General features: G+C 34.0%; 1 protein-coding gene across 1 annotated transcript; it reads right to left on the bottom strand.

Annotated features, from left to right (window-relative positions):
- Positions 1-5,061: 5,061 nt before the first annotated feature.
- On the bottom strand, positions 5,062-6,477 carry LOC143249522 (uncharacterized). Its single transcript, XM_076499552.1, has 3 exons — positions 6,325-6,477; positions 5,553-5,945; positions 5,062-5,205 (listed from the first exon to the last, which is right to left on the bottom strand). Exons 1-2 carry the CDS (start codon positions 6,334-6,336, stop codon positions 5,592-5,594), a joined length of 366 nt encoding a protein of 121 aa, XP_076355667.1. The 5' UTR covers positions 6,337-6,477; the 3' UTR covers positions 5,062-5,205; positions 5,553-5,591.
- Between the last annotated feature and the right edge of the window lie 8,361 nt (positions 6,478-14,838).

Below are 14,838 nucleotides of genomic sequence, written 5' to 3'. Positions count from 1 at the left end.
GGTATTGGTTTCGGCACATCAAGTCACAGTGTCAATCTAGGATCCGACGTTATCACTAACTGTGATACCACATAAAACTCCCCCCACATTTTAAGCTGTGGATATATTATAAAAGTTACACTCAATATTTTAGTGTAAATGGCGGTTAATAGAGTTCCTGACTCGCTGTCTTCTCTCTGGTCAGTAGTTCAATATTAGCGATGGTAGAAGATCGATTGATAACTTTGTCATAAATGCAATGCTGAAATACGCTATATAGTGTCTTTAAAATACAAGTAACATTGAAATTCCGTGATGTTTTGCTCTTTTCTAGTAAATTTATAAAAAAGTAATCGCCATGGCAGGTGATGTTAATGATAGAATGCTCATTGAAATATCTATGTTCAAACTCTTACAGCATAAGACTGGTAAGCTTTACTTGCAGTATTCTTCTCTAAGTTTCATCACATAGCAATGTTAATCTTTTATAGATGAACAAAGGGACCTGAATACAAACGCCTTGACAAACGTCATCCTCTGTACCTGAGCTAATTTAGTAGATTAGTTCTTCAAGACCTTTCAACAAGTGTTATTCTGAACTTGGCAGTTATTGCCCCTTTTACCCATGTTTACTCACATAATAAAGTTGTTTGAGAGCATTCTAGCAATGAAAAATATATGTCTCATACATAAATATATATGTGTGTGTGTTCTATGGAATTATAGATACAAACTTTGTTTCATTGGTAGATAGAAACAATGCAAAGGAAACCAATAGCTTCGTATAAAGACTTCACCTTATTCGGCTTATAAATTATACATTAGAAATTGGAATACGAAAGTAAATAAATATATAAAGTACAAGGAAATTCAAAATCACAGTTAATCACAGTTTAGTAAAATTTATTAATTTTCAGCTGTTGTTTACAATTTTAACTAAAATTAACGACTTCAATAGCAGTTAGGGGTAGGACCGCACATATGGCGACCTTGGAAAGGAAGGGAAGGACTAGATACAATAACTTCATCAAATAGAATGAACTTATAGTTTCATAAAGTGTCACCAGACATGACAGGTGGTAAAGACGGACGATTACACAATAATTCAACTACGTAGAACCAGACGATATGTTGCTAATCAGCCATGACGTCATAGGTTTGCAACATGTCACCAGAGGGTGCAAGAATTTGATCAACACGTCTCGACAAAACGATGTTTAACACAATAAATATAAAATACTAAAGAAATAGTTCTAGACATTTCATGACCTTTTATGTGTAAAACTTTAGTTTGCTTGTGGTTTTTTAATTTAACGCAATGATATCCTAAGTAAAACCATTATTTAACGTTAAAACAGTTATAACATATCAGTTTTTATTACACATTCATTTAAACGATACAAATAATTTACAATTATCTGTAATAAAAGAATTTTACTATACTTAAATCATTTATAAATACTAAATGAATTAACATACGGAATAAAGATTTATTAGTTAATAAACTCTCTAGTAAATCATTTTGTTATATAATAAATGTAACTGATCATTATATCTCCTGACCATTTACAAGTAAATCTTACTAAAGAAGAACGCTTATTTAAAAATCATCCAGTAATTTAAAATTTTCTGTTTCACTGGCTCGCTTTGGGCTATCCATATAATTTAACAAAATATTTTATTTTACATATGATACTATATGATTTCACAAAGGTGTACGGTGTTACTGTACTTTTAAACATGATTACGTCACCACTGTCTAGATCGAATTATGTTCAAAAGTATTATTTTAACAATATTTTAATATATTTTCTGTTATTCATTATTTGAATCAAGCCACAGTTTACCTTTCTGTTTTCAGTTATATATATTTATTTGTATAATATGTATTATACAAAGGTGGACAATGTTACTAAGAGTTGTATGCAGTCTTCCTCAAGCATAATTAGGCTTTATATGTTAGTATTTTAAATGTTTACAGGTAAAATATTCCTTCAATAGAAAGTGTTTTGATAATGACATAGTATGCCTGGTTAGGATATATATATATAAATTTTAGTTGAACTTGTTTAAATTCGGCTTAACGAATTCACACTGTGTACAGATAAAACTACCATTAAATAGTAAACGACAAACAGTATATTGTAAAAATATTATCACAAGCACGAGCCCTTTCTGTAGTCAGGTGTTGTTATAAATACATGCAACATTAATTTGACTGTAAGCTATAATAGTAAATGAATCTGATATGCATGTGCGTATGAAAATAATAACAACAGAGTCGTAAGAAAGCTGAAAACGATATAAACTTCGCCAAAAATAAACTTGTAGCTTTACATAAAGTTCAAAGCAACACATATTTAATACGAGTTTACATAGGCTTAATACGGGTCCTACTATTTTATCACCATGTGAACTTTCAAGGAGATAGCTCAATTTCTACTACGCAAACTGTAACGCTTTTAGATTAAAATTATACATACATATTTCTTAATCTCTAACACAATTTCAGTTTTCATCGCCTGAACAATATAGTTTTAATTATTAACTTCTACTATAGCTCTACGTTTAATAATACAAGAGGAAAAATAGTTTTAGAAAATTGAATATGTACAAACGACTGTACCAAAAAGTATGCTTGTTTTTTAATGTTTGTTTTTTATGGGTTTTTTTTCGTAATTTTGCGCAAAGCTACTCGAGGGCTATCTGTGCTAGCCGTCCCTGATTTAGCAGTGTAAGACTAGAGGGAAGGCACCGAGTCATCACCACCCACCGCCAACTCTTGGGCTACTCTTTTACTAAGGAATAGTGAAATTCACCGTAACATTATAACGCCCTCACGGCTGAAAGGACGAGCATATTTGGCGCGATGGGGATGCGAACCCGCGACCCTCAGATTACGAGTCGCACGCCTCAACACGCTTGGCCATGCCGGGACTGTTTTTTAATTTCGCGCAAAGCTACACCAGGTCTATTTGCGCTAGCCGTCCCTAATTCAACAGTGCAATTTGTTTTGTTTTTGAATTTCGCGCAAAGCTACTCGAGGGCTGTCTGCGCTAGCCGTCCCTAATTTTGCAGTGTAAGACTAGAGGGAAGGCAACTAGTTATCACCACCCACCACCAAGTCTTGGGCTACTCTTTTACCAACGAATAGTGGGATTGACCGTCACATTATAACGCATTATGACTTGTTCTTCCTTTCATAATTGCATGAAAAGGTAACAGAATTTTGTGAATTAACTGTATATAAGATACAAAGATAAGAAACCCTAAGAGGTTTCTGTGTACCGACGTCATGGATTCATTACTGTCTATATAAAAGCAGAAAAATCATAGACGCACTTTTGTATATACCCATAAGATGTATAATATCATAAACAAAGGAAAACGAAGTAGACATTGACCGGATGTTAAACACGTCCTCTTGCGAGACCGTGCAGAAGAAGTTTTATTACATCATGACCATTCCTCCCTTGTTTCTTCACTTTTTGGTTCATCCATTTCTTCACTTTCATACAAGGTGGCATGATCTTATGCATCATTCACTGATTCGTGTTGACATCCTGTATGTATGTCAAAAGTGAGGGTGTGCACCATAATATTATGGTATGTGCACATAATGGTGCGTGTGCATTCTATATACTTATGGTGTGTACACAATGTAAATGTGTATGTATTTTGTACATATAATGTTATTTGGATGATATAGTGTGAGCTGTGGTTGTGTGCGATACTAAGGGTTGATAAATTAGTTAATTAATTTAATTAATTACTTCACGCTAGCACTAGCACATGGTCATTGTGCCATTGTTCTAGAAGCATCCAAAAATATCAGTGAGTCAGTGAGATTGAAACAATTGTAGTTTTGTAATTTTTTATATCTGCTCTTCTGACTTTCTCAAATGGTTGTATCACCTGTATATAATTGTATATAAATACTTTTGAAAATTTATCATTGGGTTGTTGATGGTGCATATTAATTAATAGTTTGTCTTACACGTCTTATTCTCATAATTCGTTTTTATGATAGAGGTAGCGCTATTTATTAAACCTAAAGCATCTTTCAACCAGCTCAATGGCTCAGTGATATGTTTGTCGACTTACAACACTAAAAATCTGGTTTCTAAACCTATGGTGGCAGAGCACACGTAGCCCATTGTGTAGATTTGTGCTTAATTAAAAAAAAAAGACATGAAAAAAAAACGTTTTCGGCTCTGCATGGCCAAGCGGTTAGAGCACTCGATTTGTAATTTGAGAGTCAAGGGTTCGAATTCCACCAAACATACTCGTCCTTTCAGGCGTGGGGGCGTTATAAGTTACGATCAATCCCACTATTCATTGGTAAAAGAGTAGCCCAAGGGTTAGTGGTTGGTGATGATGACTAGCTGCCTTCCCTGTAGTCTTACACTACTAAATTAGGGATGGCTAGCGCAGATAGCCCTCGAGTAGCTTTGCGAGAAATTCAAAACAAACCAAACTGGCGATGAAAAAAAATAATTATTTTTTAATGAAGTCTTGTTAGTCAAATATTCTATTTTAAGAATTGCTACAAAGATGTTGACGAATTGTAGTGTTAAATTAGTGTTAAATGGTTTATTTTTAGTTGCTATGATGAAAATTAGTTTTCTAAATATTTTCGTTCCTGTTTGTTATCAAGTGCAATAAAAGTGCTACAGTTTAAAAACGATTGAAAGTCAGTGATTGAATACTTAATTTCAAACACGTCGATGAAGAATTTTTTTTCCGTATTAAAATTTAATGCATGTTTAATAGCATTTACGATATTTCATACTACGATTTTCCTCTGGGTTTCCTATAATGGGCTTTTTTTTTCTGTGTTTACATTTATGGTGTTCATGTTTGTGGATTCCTGTTACATTTGGTGTACAAGTATGGTAAAAGAAGTTGAAATACTGATAATTCTGTACTTTTTGAGGATTTCTAATCTAAATCAGATTTCGATAGTCATGATGGGCAGAGCATTGCGTCAAACAAACCTAACCATATTTTTTTGCTCAAAGTATAACTGAAGTTCAGCTAAATCCCAAAAATAATTTGGTATATAAATATGACATTTTAAAATCAAATTATGGTTATAAACTAATTTATTACAGAAAATGAACTTTTCCAGTTTTTTATTCACATAATTCAGTAAATATCAATTTTGTTTATCTTTTTTTAAGTCGCACGCAAGCTATAAGATGCTGATGTCATCATGAAAGGGATCTGGAAGTAAAAAGAAAAATATTATGAGCAACAGGAATTTGAACGAAGTTATATTTACAATGACTGAACATAGAGATAACAAGGAGGGTCATAGTTTGAATGATATGGTTGTATAATGTTAACAGTTAGATATAACTGATTCCAAACATTTTACTAACAACTAATATCAATTGACTAAAAGCTTGTAATATTTTCATACGTACTATTAATAACAATAAAGTTAAAAAAAACTATATCTTAACCAAAACAGCACACTTTAATTCTAAGGTGAATTACTTGGTAACTGATTTCCGAAAACACTTGTCTTTAAGTTAAATAAAAATTGAGTTACAGAATTACTCATGTACCTCAAGTTGCAGTAGCCACTTTTCTTCTGGAGACCGTTTTCACCAGCCATATCCAAAACCATAACCAGGGTAGCCGTATCCTCTACCATAGCCATAAAGTCCACCATAACCATAAGGTCCATAGCCACCGTAACCATAACCGCGACCATATCCACCGTAACCATAACCGCGACCATATCCACCGTAACCATAACCGCGGCCAAAGCCACCGTAACCATAACCACGGCCATAGCCACCGTATCCATATCCACCATAAGGATAGCCGTATCCACCATAGCCATAGGGCCTATATCCATAACCATAACCATAACCAGGATAACCATAGCCATATGATCCTAACAGGTAGCCACCCATAACAGTGGTAAGAGCCACGAAGAGAACACAGAGAGCGAGCTGTGGGGACAACCAAAAAACTTTATATAAAAACAAATATAAAGTTACGATTAAGAACAGATCTTTGTGTTAAACATGTCATAAGAGCCATCGAGTCATAGTTTATAACTTTTTAAATCTGGATCAATCTAGAAAAGTAGATATACTTTCATAGGCTTAGAATATGGGTCTAAACTATATGAGTGTGTGTGTGTGTGTATATAATTAGTAAAATTAGTCAGAGGTTTAGATTTGCTGTTTTAAAGACAATCCTTCCTTTTGATTTTATTTTATTTACTTAAATATTTATTATTAATATTCTCTTCATGTATATATATGTACCACACACACCAGTGTAAACATCTATGTAAATTTATAGTGATGGAGCAGTTATACTTACTGTGGATTTCATGATGCTGGTAAGAAATAACACGTGTCAAACTCTGAAGCTTGAGCTTAGTCGAAATGAACAACAGTGATTAAAAATCACGCTTTTATATAGTCGAATGAGCAGCCTTGATTTTAAAGTAGAGGGAATTGAGAAATTTGGGACTTACTTCAACAGGAAATAAGCATGTGCTTTTTTTTTAATGCTTATAGAATAAGTCTTTTTATAAAATCTATGCTGGGCAGGGCGAGCGTTTTACTAGCAAAAAGGCAAAACTTGTTACTACCTTGCCCTGCACATTGCTTATTAAGCCAGTATTACAGTGCAATCAAAAGGTTTACGGTGTAAAAAGTATATTAGCTTTCTTTACGTAATGTCATGTTTTTCTTACATTGTATTAGTTACTGAAATTCACACACTCTCAAATATTGAAAAGAATATTTCTTAAACGACTCACACAGTTTGAAAATGTTATTGTTTATACAGCAATTTAAAAGTCGTTCCACCATTCCACTTATATTACAGACAAACAAGCGGGCAATAACTTTTCCATTTGTTATTCGGTTTCTTTGTTACTTTTTTTATTTGAGACACACCTTAATTTGAAGTATTTTTTTATTGTATAGTTGTTTGTCAACAGAGTGACTCTCAAGGACAGTCTAATAACGTTCAACACAGTTATCAATTAGAGAACTGAACAAAGTAAGAATTTAACTGAAGAAAAGTTAAAGAAACACAAAGACGCATTAGGCGTTGAATGTACCACTAATTATGTATCTTCAAGCATGACTGTTTGTCTGGCAAATTACAACTTTCAAACTTAACGTTTACGCAATGATGGGAAAAGAACACAGGTTTATATTTACCACCATAAGAATGGTGACGAATGATTTGTAGATTATCAGCCCTGATTATGGGTTAGTGTGACTCTAATGTAGAACTTTGATTTTATAAAGTCTTCCGTAGGCAAAGCTCAGGTTAGTGCTCTCTCTTGAAAAAACAAAGTTCTTTTGCCATGGAATTGTCTTTCTCACTGTCTAATTAATTTATCTACATATATTATAGCCTTTTAATTAGTATTTGGATTAAATACCAATTTTTTTCACAATAGCCATGGTGAGTTTGTTTGTAATTAAGCACAAAGCTACAAAATGGACTTTCTGTGCTCTGCTCACCATGAGTATCGAAACTCGGTTTCTAGCGTTGTAAGTCCGCAGACATACCATTGTGCAATATTCGTGAAAACTGGTGTGTAAAAATCTGGTATCTTTTGAGCAAATTGCTTAAATGTGGATTTATTTGTCATGGAACATAAAATACTAAAATCAAGGGATTAGATTTCTCTTGGTTGACACAGTATGGCTTTGCTTTAATAACAACAACAAACTACTATACAATATTTATTCAAGCACAATACTTCAATGTTCAAAATATTAAAGCATAACTTTTCTTTTTTTATCAAGTTTAAAAACAGACATAGTTGAGATTATGTATTCAATAAACATTATATATGCTTGTGCAAACTTTCTTTAACTGAATTTTGATGTATTTTACTGACGTCATACAAAAAGATTATAATAAAATTAGTGATAATGATAAAGACAAATTTGTACATAATTTTAATAAACAGTTTAGTCAAATTAAATAAAAACTTATATTCAGGTACAATGGAAAGAGATTGAATTCAATAAGCTCACAATCTTCACATGTTAAAACCACTTTCGGTTTATTAAACATCACTTATTGATGTGTGAAGTATTTTCATTACAATGAAATGAAAAGTGGATAACAAGTTATTCTGTTATTTTATTATAAACCTTAATACATGGCGATCGTAAATTTCTTTCTGATCAATGTTCCGTTCCTTCAGTTTGAAGACAGTTAAGTTAATCTCGGTTGAATCTTTACGTCTGTCTCAAATCTATATATATTCTTTCAATGTATTTTTAAACAACATGGGTTAAAAGTGGCTTTTTTCTACGAAAGGAGGCCAAAGATCACCTGAAGGATTCATTTGTTTTAACCTGTCGTACTACTATATAGGAGTGTGTTGTCTGTCAGTCAATCACTAGACACTAAAATGAAGTCACATAAGGGACGCTTAACGTTGTAATAAATTTGTACCATCATTACGTTAGTAAGACGTGCGCATGCCATGAATCACGAGAAGGATTACTCACTCTATAGGCTACAACATAGCATAACATATAAAATTCACAAGCAAAAATCGAAATTTTTGTTACTATTGATCCTATGTTTATTTACAATTGAAACAAAACACTTTTAGGAAATCCCACCATCCTGTGCTTATTTCGAAATAATATTTTAAAAACTGAGCCGTAAGATACGTTATTTTCGGTTATCAATAGATACCATTTATGTTTAAAGTTGAAGAACGCTTTTATCCTAGACTCTGTTTTAGATTCTTTTTAACTGAATCTGTGGATATAGTTGTTTGATAAGTTTCTTCTTAATCATATATGAAATACTACTTAAGTACAGAGTATAAATAAAGTAACAGTTTTCTTCGGAACCTCTAATATAAATGGAGATGGATTGTTGAGTTTTTCATAGTCTGTGAGGATTATTCCATTTAAAAACAACAACAAAAATAACTTATTCTATGTATTTGTTTAATCTTTTCAACTTATGCTTCAAAAATAATTTGACTTACTGATATTTAAACATTCTGTGTAGCAGGGTTTTAACCAATTTTTATTTAATTGTAGGCGCGAAACTTTCAAAATGTGAATTAATTATATTCACAGTGTATTTATAATACATTTTATTAGTAAGTATGCCTTGATATTGAGATGTTTATAATTTAATAAAAGACTAGAGAAATTGTTTAGCCGATTGAACATTTCTAAATATCACAAGTGTCAACAAGGTATCTCTTGTGATACATAGGCTTAAGACGTTCAAACGTTTTCAAAGAATCACAAGAGAGAGGGTTGGCTGGAGCTCATAACCATTCCGTCAATCTTACTTTTACACTTTACAACAAAACAAATACGCTTTGATTACCGTTAAATTCAAACCACTTCTAACTAGACCATGTACAAAAATACTTGCTAGTGGTTGATTATAGGTGTCTGTCTACAAACAACAGGTCTAATTCGATATTCCTGTTCGTGAACCTTAGGGAGTCCATATAAAACCCAAATTGTGAGACTGTTAATATAATGTTTTGGTAAATGTCTTCCATTATGGTGTCGTCCATTTTTAATTTTAGAAAATATCTCGTAAGATTGACTTCTATGGTTGCTGTTGGATCACTCCTAAGTGGAAACTATTTTAAGTACTACTTTTGAACATTGGAGATCTGCTTTCCTATCTTATTCTATTACATGCTTATGTTAAAAGACAACCGACAGCTGTGAAAGGGTATGTAATCAACATTACAACATAACATAGATCAAGATAGCAGAAACAGAGACAATATGTTACCTCTTACGTAATCCTATGATGAGCAAATAAGTAAATGAAAGCAGTGCCCTCTCTTCTGTGTGGGGATAAATACCCCAGTTTATTAATACACTTTTATTTCGTATTAGTAGATAAAATTCTTAAATATTAAGAAACCTTTACTTTGCATTTATATCTTGTCACTAGTACACCCTGTAATGAAGCCTGAGTATGGCCTAATATAAATACAAACAGCCAGCACTGACACTCCTGCTACTTGACAGATCAGTACTATACAAACTACTTCCCTTTGGGTTTGTGTTTTGAGCTCGGATTGCAATGTAGATTTGCTTAAATCTTTTACATGTGGCTGATGCTTATTTAAATAGTTGCCCGCTGTGGTATTTTATATTATTTCATTTTTACAATGATGAATTTACTTGAAAATTGCGGAAACTCCATTCTAATTCTGCATCTATCGTTTTTTAACTCTACTGAAAATGAATCATTCCATTCATAAAAAGTTCTTTTTACAGATCGTAATTTTATTATCTATTACCAAAACAAACTTTCCGCTTCTGAATCTTTTATCAAGTAAATGAGAATAGCGTGTCTTTTAAATGTATATGGGCATGTTTTTCTATGTTTTTGCTGTAACAAAATCTGGGTGAATAAAGAAACTTACAACAGTAACTAGGTTATAAAGGCACCATCTGATAAAGCACCTTATAGCTGGGAATATCGGAATTTAAGCTGGTATACAGTTGTACAAGACACATATTGTCCCTGTCATGGCTTCGCACGGTAAAACACGTATCAAAGAAATTAATCTCGTGATGAAGAATGATAGTGTATATCTATATTGATTGCGCAAAACCAATGGGCATAATGTTTTGCAAATATTAAAAATGATTAAAAGAAACAAAATGTTCTGTATACCACTAAACTGAAATTGATTTATGTCACAACGAGAAAAGCTTTTGTTTGTTTGTTTGTTTTGTTTTTCGCACAAAGCTACTCGAGGGTTATCTGTGCTAGCCGTCCCTAATTTAGCAGTGTAAGACTAGGGGGAAGGCAGCTAGTCATCACCACCCACCGCCAACTCTTGGGCTACTCTTTCACCAACGAATAGTGGGATTGACCGTCATATTATATACCCCCCACGGCTGGGAGAGCGAGTATGTTTGGCGCGACGGGGATTCGAACCCGCGACCCTCGGAATACGAGTCGCACGCCTTACTCGCTTGGCCATGCCAGGCCACGAGGAAAGCGAATAAAGATAAAATAGTTAGATGCTCGACCAATTCAGTCTTTTTTTTTTCTTTTTTGTTTTCACTGTGATTATGAGTTAAAATGCATTTGCTTTCCCATTCAGAAATTAAACAACAAAGAACAATGTCCATAAATTTCAGTTATTCATTGAAAAGCAAATTAGATAAGATAAAATAATGCTAAAATACAAGATTCAAATGTTCAAAATAATTAAAGGTGAACAGCGCGGACCTGTTAGCGTACTTATTTCTTTAGAGCGCCTCCTTCGTGAGAAGAATAAAAAATTCAACCGACATGCTAATTACGTATATATATTTTACTTGAATTAGAATTACACTACACACATATATTACATATTTTTTTATAAACACAGAGGTTAAAGAATATTATAAAACATATTTGTGTTACTGTTTCTTTTACCAAGACTATTAGTCGGGAAAAGAATTACTATAATATGTATTTTAACTCCGTCGATCAAAAATGGATCTATCTAATTTTACGCAGCAGCCCACATTCGGGTGATCTTCAATGTACAGGATTTCTAAAAGTCTTCAACCATAAGGCACTTCAGTTACTTTTACAGAATGTGTTTCACATGCTGTCCTTGTCATTCCAAACAGCCCTAGAGACGGTATTTCCATTCTCTTGTGCCTGGCATGGCCTAGCGCGTTAAGGCGTGCGCTTCGTAATCTGAGGGTCGCGGGTTCGCCCTCCCAGCCGTGGGGGCGTTATAATGTGACGGTCAATCCCACTATTCGATGGTAAAAGAGTAGCCCAAGAGTTGGCGGTGGGTGGTGATGACTAGCTGCCTTCCCTCTAGTCTTACACTGCTAAATTAGGGACGGCTAGCACAGATAGCCCTCGAGTAGCTTTGTGCGAAATTCCAAAAAACCAAACCATTTCCATTCTCTTTTAACACTGCGATGTATATTCGAGTTATTGTCAATGGTTCATACTGCCAGTCTCTTACGTTTTATTAATAACTTCCTAAAAGCATCGTGAATTATGTTTTTCTCTATCTCTCGACAGCGACCTTCCACTATCTCTTCATTTCTATCGGTATTTAGCTATGTTTGGTTCGGTTTGTTTTGAACTTCTCGCAAAGCTGCAAGTAGGCTATCTGCACTCGCGGTTTTTAACTTTGCAGAGAAAGACTAGAGAAAAAGCAGACAGTCATAACCATGCAAAGCCAACTCTTGAGCTACTCTTTCATTAACGAGGGCGTTTTAATAAGTTACTAATAAATATGTCAAGCATTTCCTCTGAGGCTTAGTGTTTAGAGCGCTCAACTTACAATTTGAGGGTCGCGGGTTCTAATTCCCTATCCCATCACACACACTCTCCATTTCAACCATGTGATTATTATAATGTAATAGTTCTACATCTATTCATTAGTGGCGATGACTAGGTGCTTTCCCTTCACTCTTTTACTGCTAAATTAGGAATGGTTAGCGCAGTTAGCCATCGTGTAGCTTTGCATCAAATTCAAAACAAAGTACCTCTTTGTGTCTTTGAAATGACAAGTCACTATATATTATTTAGGAATTTTGAACTCGTGATGATCGACATCTTAGAAGAAAAATATTCACGCATCTTGTTTTGTATCATACATCTTTTGTCCGGGTTATGAACTTAAAAACACAAAAACGTGGATGGATGCTGTGATAAATAAAACAAAAGTCCTAACTTTCACACAATTTATTTATAACATGACATATTAATACAGTACTCATTGTTACCTCACCAAAAGCTTTGAATTTTGCATAAGCTTTAAGAACTCAATTTGTATATACTTAAAACATACCCCCCCAGTGGCTCAGCGGTATGTTTGCGGACTCTCAACGCTAAAAACCGGGTTTCGATACCCGTGGTGGGCAGAGCACAGATAGCCCATTGTATAGCTCTGTGTTTAATTCAAAACAACAACTTAAAACATTTTATACCTTGTGGGATGGTCAGAGTGACCTTCTAGAAAGAAGTAACGGAAATGTAGTAATGATAAGAATGGATTTCTTACCAGGAATACATGTGAAATTTTTGGGCATCCGAAGGCATCTGTTGTTTTTTATGACGAAACTGTCAACTGACATGTCCTCATACATGAGTATGCGTCTTATAAGTTCAACTATGCTTTCATTCTCAATCAGTCTCTGTTTATTCTAATTATGGGTACAGTTCAATTAAAAACACCTAGTTATGGCTAGTTTTAGAAGCTCTCACGAATCATTTCTAAGTTGGCTGATCTAATGTAAAATAAAAAAAATTTGTCGATTGCTGTGAACAATACAGTGCTAGAGAAGGTGAAATCCAACGACTCTCCAGGAAATTGAGATTGTATTTTTAAAAAGGAGAAGTTAAAACAACAATGAAAATTATTGCCTGATAACAAGAAATCTTAATGTTATGCAAACAGAGAAAGTAGAAAAATATTCAGACGTTTGAGGACCACAGTCGCAGAATAAAAGAAACCTAAGTTAGTTGAACAAAATAGATGTAAAAAGCACTAGCAACCATTAAGCTTGTATAAACTTCTAAAATCACAAACTTTATTGACATAACTAACTATTTATCTGGTAATAAACCCAGAAAGTAAGGTTGTTCAGAAAGGCTTGGATCAACAGAATGCTAAACAGACGAAAGGGAGGAAAAATAAAGATTTCCTGGAGCTCCAATGGAAACTCTAGAAGTGAGGGTGCATAGTCAATGAGTGATATAAGAAAATTATAATTAATCAGCGAATTAAGCTGGAAAGCAACGTTCCATCTACAAAAAAAAGCCAACAAAACTAAAAGCAGGTTTCCAAATAAGGCCCCGCATAGCCAGGTGGGTTAAGGCGTTAGACTCGTAATCGGAGCGTCGCGGGTTCGAATCACCCTCGCACCAAACATGTTCGCCCTGTCAGACGTGGGGCCCTAAAATGTGACGGTCAATCCCACTATTCGTTGGTAAAAGAGTAGCCCAAGAGTTGGCGGTGGGTGGTGATGACTAGCTACCTTCCCTCTAGTCTTACACTGCAAAATTAGGACGGCTAGCGCAGATAGCCCTTGTGTAGCTTTGCGCGAAATTAAAACAAAAAACCGTTTCCAAGTAACCACATCTTTGACTAAAATATCACGATTGCCAGGAGTTTTCAAACATTCTACAAAATAACCAAGCATGAATTGAATAAGCAAGGACTAAGTCTTGAGGCTTTAGGTGCCACTTGAATATAAAATTTAGTCAAAGAGTGAGATTTTTTTTTTAATTGAGAAGATCTGATCATCTAAATAGTTCTGAACTCAATGTAAGAAACACTTTCATCAGCAAAGGCAATACATTTTTCGAGGAAAACCACCAACTTAAACACCATCAAAGTCTTGAAGACAAGAAAATGGTAACGCGTATTCATCAATGACCGACGTCAAACAGATAGATTTCTGTGATCTGAATAAGATACAATACTCCTGCTCTTACGAAATTCGGTTTGTTAATAAACAACAGTTTATGATATTCAAGTGAATAAGAGGAACGAAAGTTAATCAAACATTCCATAAGTTTTACAGTTTGAAAAACAAGAGAGAAATGGACTGATAAGAGAACAAAAGGGAAGATATTCAAGATTACGATAAACCCACTTGAAGTAAAAATGTATTCTCAAGACGGCTGGATAGCCTGAAGACGACTTCAAAAGGTTGAAACGTTATTCTCTACTGTATTTCAATTAAAGCTCTAATACCCATATCAGCCGTTTTGAGAATGCAAAAGAGAAAAAGACCCATAAGGCTTAGTAACAGAAATCAATATGCATATATTTCACTTCACTCTCATTAGCTCATAAAACAGATAGAAAGGCCATAGAATGAACAG

Source organism: Tachypleus tridentatus, chromosome 1 (genome assembly GCF_004210375.1).
Source record: "Tachypleus tridentatus isolate NWPU-2018 chromosome 1, ASM421037v1, whole genome shotgun sequence".
NCBI classification, from domain to species: domain Eukaryota; kingdom Metazoa; phylum Arthropoda; class Merostomata; order Xiphosura; family Limulidae; genus Tachypleus; species Tachypleus tridentatus.
This window is presented reverse-complemented; position numbering and strand designations above follow the sequence as displayed.